We start from the raw sequence: 6,664 nt of genomic DNA on the forward strand, positions 1-6,664 counted from the left end.
GGGCGCCTCACCGCGGCCGCGAAGGAGCTGCTGGTGCGCGTGCTCACCTCGTAGAACATGCTGGCCATCACCTTCCCCTGCAGGGCCGGGCTGTCAGCTCGGGGAGCCCCGGCACCCCGCCTGGCACGGGGCTCCGTCGGGGTGCCCGGGCCTCTCTCGGGGTGCCCATGGCACAGGTGAGTGCTCTGGGCACGGCTCACCTTGAGGATGTCCAGGCTGCGCTCCTTCTGCACCAGCATGCGCAGGGTGTGTGCCACGTTGAACAGGTGGGACAGCTGTGGGGACAGGTGGCACCGGGGCTCAGCGGGGGCACAGGAGGCACCAGAGCCCCCAGAGCCCCCTGCCCGGCCGGCTGGGCACCTGCTCCTTGGAGAACTGCTGCACAGAGAGGACGTGCTGCCCAACCAGGGGGTGCAGCAGCGGGGAGGTCTGGAAGTGGAGGGCGCGCTGAGGGGACGTCTGGCGCGGGACGGGGCCCAGTGGGTGGAAGTGGCTGTCCTGGATCACTGCTGAATCTGTGGCACCGAGAGGAGCTGGTCAGCCTACAGGGGTGCCCTGAAGAACCCAGCCACCAGCCACAGACCCTGGATCCCCACTGTGGGCCCCTGCTGCACTCACCTGGTTCTGCTGCCTTCCTGCTGCTCTTCTCACGAGTGTCCTCAGCTGGGTGGGAGAGGGGAGCAGGGGTGTTAGGGATGTGGGGAGAGGTGGCACCCCAGGCCCTGCTGTTGTCCCAGCGTGCTGCCAGTGTGGCACAGCCCTGCTGGCACTTGGCAGCATCAGGTGAAACCAAGATGTGCTTGATGCCAGGGTGATGGTGAACCAGACAGGCAGTCCAAGCCCCACGATGTGCTGTGACCCTCTCCCTGCTCACCCTGCAGTTCCCAGCTGGCCGCCCCCAGGTCACACTGGCAGTGAGGGTCCCCAAGGTGCCACGCAGGCTGGGGCAGCAGGGAGCGGGCGGCATGGCCGTGCCCTGTCCTACAGCGCCCAGCCCTGGTGCTAGGTGCCACAAGGGGCCCATAGGGGGCACGCAGGCAGCCCGGAGCCTGCAGGGCACCTGGGGGAGGGGATGCACTCATGGGCTGCACGTGGTGCCAGCAGTGAGCCCCCCGACATTACCGGTGCCTCGGGCGCCCGGGCGGTGCGCGGCTCCCAGCCTCTGGAACGCTGAACGGGACACAAGGGCTGGCGTCAGCGGGGCCGCCCAGCCACGGTCCCAGCCCCGGCCCCCGGGAGCGTGCCCACTGCCCGCCCACCCCCCTACCTGGCAGCTCGGGGTCCGAGGCTCGGTGGATGCGGGGCGGGAGGTGGAAGCGCCCGTCGCCCGCGGGGCCAGGGCGACGCGGGCTGGGCGCCCGTCCACGCAGCGCGTCACCAGCCACGGGCCGGGACTGCTCAGGGGGCTGCAACGAGAGACCAGGCTGGAGCTAGGGCACAGAGGGACCCCTGCCAGATCTGTGCACCCCAGTACCTTCACAGTCTCCTTGCTGGGGGCAACATGTGGCAGCAGCGCAGCTCCTGAGGTCCACTTCCTCACATCCTGTCCGTAGCCAGGGGGCACCAGCACCTGCAGCCACGGCAGGGATGGGATTAGGGAAATGGGGCCAGCACTGGGAGACCCCCTCTGTGATGGGAGACACCCTCAACACAGGAAGGAAAGGAGCCAGGACCTTACCTGCCCATCGATGTAGGCAACCTCCCCACGCAGGACGACCCTGCGCACTGTGCCCTTGACCTGCATGCCCTCAAAGGGGGTCCAACGGGCCTTGGAGAACACTGTGCTGCTGGGGATGATCCACTCCTGCTCCAGATCCACCTGCCAGGACAGCGGGTCAGAGGCAGAAGGGTGCGAGCTGGACCTGGGGCGGGAGGGCAAGGACACACCTCCACATAGGTGTCCTCCTGTGCTGGCAGCCCAAAGATCTTGCGAGGGTTCTCATAGAGGCGCTGCACAATGTCCTCCACGCTGAGCCTCCCCTCAGAGACGGCCGTCAGCAGCAGCGGCAGCATGGTCTCCAGGCCGGGGTACCCAGGGGGCGGCTCCTGCCCCTGCTTCTCCTCCAGCGTGTGGGGAGCTGCAGGATGGGGCTGGTCACGAGGGCTGTCCCCACTGCTTTCCCCACCCCACAGCCACCACCCCTGGGGACTAACCGTGGTCAGTGGCAAAGCAGTCGATGATGTCCATGTTCTCCCAGAGCGCCTCCACGTCCTGGCGGGTGCCCAGCTCTGGCCGCACGGCTGCACGGCCCTTCCCCAGGCGGCCCAGGTCGTCCTGGCTCAGGAACAGGTGGTGCGGGGCCACCTCACACGTCACCGGGATCCCCCTCTGCTTGGCCGCCTTGATGAGGAGGATCTGGGGCAGCCGTGGTTAGTGGGGAACCCACAGGGCCCCGTGCTCCATCCCTGGAACCCAGAGCTCGCCCCACTCACCTCCTCCCTGCGGGCCACGTGGCAGGCCACTGCTCCAGGTGCTGGGGGGACAGGGCTGGTGGGCACCGGTGCCAGGAGCCATCTGCCCCGTGCCAGACCCTGCCCCCCTGCTCACCTCCATCCACAGCGACACGTCGTCCATCCGCAGGCTGGAGAAGGTGTCGTTCAGGTACATCTTGAGCCCGGCGGCTGCCCCAGCCAGGGGGCCCAGAGTGCCAGCATTGTCCAGGGAAGCCCCCAGGAAGAGAGCAAAATCACAGCGGGCCCCAGCCTCAGCCAGCTGCACGACAAGAGGCAGTGGGTGCTGTGGTGGGACCAGTCCTACCACCAGCAAAGAGCCCACCATAGACAGTGAGCCCACCATGGGCAGCGAGCCCACCATAGCTGGCACAGGAGGGGATGTGAGCACCAGGCTGGCAGCGGCTCCTCACCTTCTGTGCCAAGGCGAAAGAGGTGGCATCGGTGACAGCAGGGCTGGTGTTGGGCATGGCACACACCATGGTGACACCCCCAGCCAGGGCAGCTGCTGTGCCTGATGCAAAGTCCTCCTTGTGGGTGCCACCCGGCTCACGGAGGTGGACGTGGACATCAATCAGGCCTGGGGAGTGTCAGTGTCAGCACTGGGCTGGCCACAGGGGACACGAGGGACAAGGCCATCCCCCCAGTGCAGCATGGAAACATCTCCACAGTGCCTGCAGATGTGCCCAGCCCAGCTCCCAGCACTGTCCCCATTCCATGCTGTGCCCTGGGGCCACCGAACACCCACCTGGCAGACGGATGAGCTTCTGGGACGTCATGCAGTCCACGTGCATCTTCAGTGGGGGGGCTGCCCCAATCTGGCCCAGTGCCTGCAGAAAGAGCAGCCGTGAGGCAGGACCCAGGGTCAGGAGCAGGGGCCAGGGTGATGATGCCTGTCTGAGCTGCACCCCAAAACCAACCCCCGCACAGTGCCACCCACACACAGCACCTGCCCCACAGCACCCACAGTAGGGCTTCTGCAACCCTGCTTTGCTCCCTTTCCTTGTACCCACGGTGCCCAGGTGCCCCAGCCCACCTCTACGAAGAGCTTTGTGCACTTGATATCGATGATGAGGGGCACGGAGTAGTCGACAGCCAGGCGCCGGGTGCGGTAGCCCTTGGTGACAAAGGAGGAGAGGCGGCGGCCCCCCAAGTTGCGCATGGACAGGTTAATGACCATCTCAAAGTGGTTCTCGGCCAGGTAGTCCAGGATGCTGCGCTGGCTCTCCCGGGCTCCAGCCTCGCTGCTGTCTGCCTCCTCAAAGTGCCAGTCCACAGCCTTCACCTGCAGGCAGTGACCCCGTCAGGGCCCTGCAGCACCCCAGCAGTGACCTGGCCCCGCAGGGAGGCCCCCAGCCCTGACCTTGATGCCATGCTCGGTGTAGAAGTCGGCAGTGCCAAGGCTGGCATACAGGTTGTAGCCGAGGCTCTCCAGCGTCCGCACCGTGGGCAGCAGCTCGCTCTTGTTCTGGAACCAAGCAGGGCCGGTCAGAGGGCAGAGAGAGAACCTCAGCCTCGCAGCAGCTTGGCCCCACATACCTTGTAGCTGCCGATGGTCAGCAGAATGTTCTTCTTGGGGATCTTGAAGCCGGTGCTGAGCATGGCCTTCAGGTACGCCTCGCAGCGGTTCTCCCCAAAGCAGGCAACCTCGCCCGTGCTGGTCATCTCCACACCCAGCACCACGTCAGCGCCCGCCAGGCGTGAGAAGGAGAACTGGGGCACCTGAGGGCAAGGGGATGCTCAGGGACTGCCTGGCCCTGCACCCCAGCCTGACCCCATGGCCCCCAGCTCACCTTGACACCAACGATGCCTGTGCCTGTCATCAGCCCCACAGGCTCCACATCCTCACCCATGATCACCTGGCTGGCCAGAGCCACCAAGTCTACGCCCAGGGTCTTGGAGACGAAGGGGAAGGAGCGGGAGACACGAACATTGCACTCTATCACCTTCAGCTGGTCATCCTGGAGAGAGGGGACAGGATGAGGCAGGGCTGGGGATGTGGGCTGTTCTCCCCTGGCCGTGCAGTGCCAGTCCCAGGTACCTTGGCAATGAGCTGCAGATTGAAGGGCCCTGTGACCTGCAGCTCCTGCCCAATGGCGTGGACGATGGCCTTGATGCGCTCCAGCGTCTTGGGGGTGATGTCCTGCGGGGGGGTCACCAGTGTGGCATCCCCCGAGTGCACCCCAGCGTTCTCCACGTGCTCCGAGATGGCGATGGCCACCACCACGCCGTCACAGGCCACCGCATCCACGTCGATCTCCTGTGAGCAGAACGTGGTCACAACCTGTCCCTGGGCTGGGGGCTGCGGCTTTCAGGGGGCACCCCATGGCTGGAGCAGCCTCCTGAACAGACCTTGGCCTCCTGGATGAACTTGGAAATGACAACAGGCTGCTCCTTGGACACAGCCACAGCGTTGCTCAGGAACTTCTCCAGGTCGCTGTCCGAGTACGCCACGTTCATGGCAGCCCCGCTCAGCACGTAGGAGGGGCGCACGACACACGGGTACCCCACCTTGCAGCAGAAGTGCTTGGCTGACTGCGGGAGAGAAGGAACTCAGCACACACACACAGAGCCACCCTGGGGCGGCCCTCTCCTGTTCGCTGGGCCCACCTCCATGTTGGAGAGCTCCTTCCAGAGGGGCTGGCTGATGCCGATGGAGTCCAGCAGGCGGGAGAACTTGAAGCGGTTCTCAGCAGAGTCGATGGCCTCCGGGGAGGTGCCCAGGATGCGGCACTGCTGCCGGTGCAGGGCCATGGCGATGTTATTGGGCAGCTGCCCGCCCATGGACAGGATCACACCCTCAGGGTTCTCCAGCTCGTAGATGTCCATCACCACCTGCAGCACGGTGTGGGGCAGGGGCAGAGCTGGGACAGAGCCATGGCAGCCCTCACCCAGCCCCGCCGCTGGCAGGCCCCAGCCCCCTCACCTCAAAGGAAATCTCGTCAAAGTAGAGGCGATCACACATGTCATAATCTGTGCTCACTGTCTCAGGGTTGTAGTTCACCATGATTGTCTTGAAGCCCATCTATTGGGGGTGGGACAAGGTGAGCCCAGAGCCCCCAACCCCTACCCAGCCCTGTCCTCTGAGCAGGGACACCCACCCCTCACTCCACAGGGAGCTGGGGCCCACCTGACCTTGCGGAGCTCCTGGATGCAGCCAACAGCACACCAGTCAAACTCCACACTGCTGCCGATGCGGTAGACACCGGAGCCGATGACCATGACGTGGGGCTCACGGAAGGCCAGGTCGTGCTCAGAGCCGTTGTAGGTCAGGTACAGGTAGTTGGTTTGGGCTGGCCACTCTGCAGCCACGGTGTCGATCTGCTTCACCACCGGCAGGATCTTCAGGTCGCGCCGCATCTTCCGCACGGCCAGCTCGGTGCTGCACAGAGCTGGGTGAGCGCCAGGAACGAGGCAGGGAGCAGAACAGGGCCGTCCCCTCCCCGTCTCACCTGAGCACGGCCTGGGCCACCTGCTTGTCGGAGAAGCCGAGCTGCTTGGCGCGCTGGAGCACGGCAGGGGGCATGGTGCCCTGCTGGCCGCGGTAGGACTCCAGCAGCACCGCGTGGTCCGTGATGTTCTTCATCTTGTTCAGGAACCAGCGGTCAATCTTGGTCAGCTCATAGAGCCGCTCGATGGAGTACCCGGCCCGCAGCGCCGCTGCCAGCACGAAGATCCGCTTGTCCGTCGGCGTCTCCAGCTCCTGCCAGGCCAGGGGCTGAGGGTGGCCGAGGGGGGCAGGTGGCCACCTCTCCCCCCAGAATGGCACAGCCAGCACCAGTGCTCACCATGTCTGAGACCGGCTTCACCGTGTGATCAAAGCCCACGCAGTTCTCGTCCACCATCCTCAGAGCCTTCTGGAACGCCTCCTCAAAGTTCCTCCCAATGGCCATGACCTCCCCTGCAGAAGGTGGGGTGAGCAGGCAGGTCCTGTGCCCACCATGTGCCCCACCGGTGCCGTCCCCCTGCGCTCACCCACGCTCTTCATGGAGCTGCCAATCTTGGTGCTGACGCGCAGGAACTTGCTGAGGTCCCAGCGCGGGATCTTCACCACGCAGTAGTCCAGGCTGGGCTCAAAGCTGGCCGTGGTGGAGTTGGTGACGGAGTTCCTGAGGAGGTGACGGGGTCAGCAGCTGGGGCCGTCCCACCAGGGCAGCACCCTGTCCCACAGTGTGGTGGTACCTCACCTGAGGAGGGGCAGGGGGATGCCCAG

The 6,664-nt window shown here is 65.5% G+C and overlaps 1 protein-coding gene across 1 annotated transcript in view; it reads right to left on the bottom strand.

Moving 5' to 3' along the window:
* Window positions 1-6,664, bottom strand: part of CAD (carbamoyl-phosphate synthetase 2, aspartate transcarbamylase, and dihydroorotase) — an 18,516-nt gene that overhangs the window by 3,152 nt on the left and 8,700 nt on the right. Inside the window, 27 exon segments of the mRNA XM_031065037.1 lie at window positions 12-77; window positions 201-275; window positions 361-515; window positions 619-663; window positions 1,123-1,170; window positions 1,268-1,406; window positions 1,475-1,570; window positions 1,679-1,819; window positions 1,888-2,078; window positions 2,155-2,384; window positions 2,386-2,474; window positions 2,549-2,713; window positions 2,865-3,031; window positions 3,200-3,281; window positions 3,488-3,736; window positions 3,815-3,919; window positions 3,991-4,173; window positions 4,245-4,412; window positions 4,493-4,711; window positions 4,804-4,986; window positions 5,062-5,286; window positions 5,378-5,476; window positions 5,587-5,833; window positions 5,904-6,154; window positions 6,240-6,352; window positions 6,427-6,560; window positions 6,639-6,664. The exon segment at window positions 6,639-6,664 is cut by the window's right edge and continues 36 nt beyond it. Of these exon segments, the coding sequence (XP_030920897.1) occupies window positions 12-77; window positions 201-275; window positions 361-515; window positions 619-663; window positions 1,123-1,170; window positions 1,268-1,406; window positions 1,475-1,570; window positions 1,679-1,819; window positions 1,888-2,078; window positions 2,155-2,384; window positions 2,386-2,474; window positions 2,549-2,713; window positions 2,865-3,031; window positions 3,200-3,281; window positions 3,488-3,736; window positions 3,815-3,919; window positions 3,991-4,173; window positions 4,245-4,412; window positions 4,493-4,711; window positions 4,804-4,986; window positions 5,062-5,286; window positions 5,378-5,476; window positions 5,587-5,833; window positions 5,904-6,154; window positions 6,240-6,352; window positions 6,427-6,560; window positions 6,639-6,664 (3,891 nt within the window).

The sequence above is a fragment of the Geospiza fortis genome, unplaced genomic scaffold (genome assembly GCF_000277835.1).
Source record: "Geospiza fortis unplaced genomic scaffold, GeoFor_1.0 scaffold1103, whole genome shotgun sequence".
In the NCBI taxonomy this organism is placed as follows: Eukaryota; Metazoa; Chordata; class Aves; order Passeriformes; family Thraupidae; genus Geospiza; species Geospiza fortis.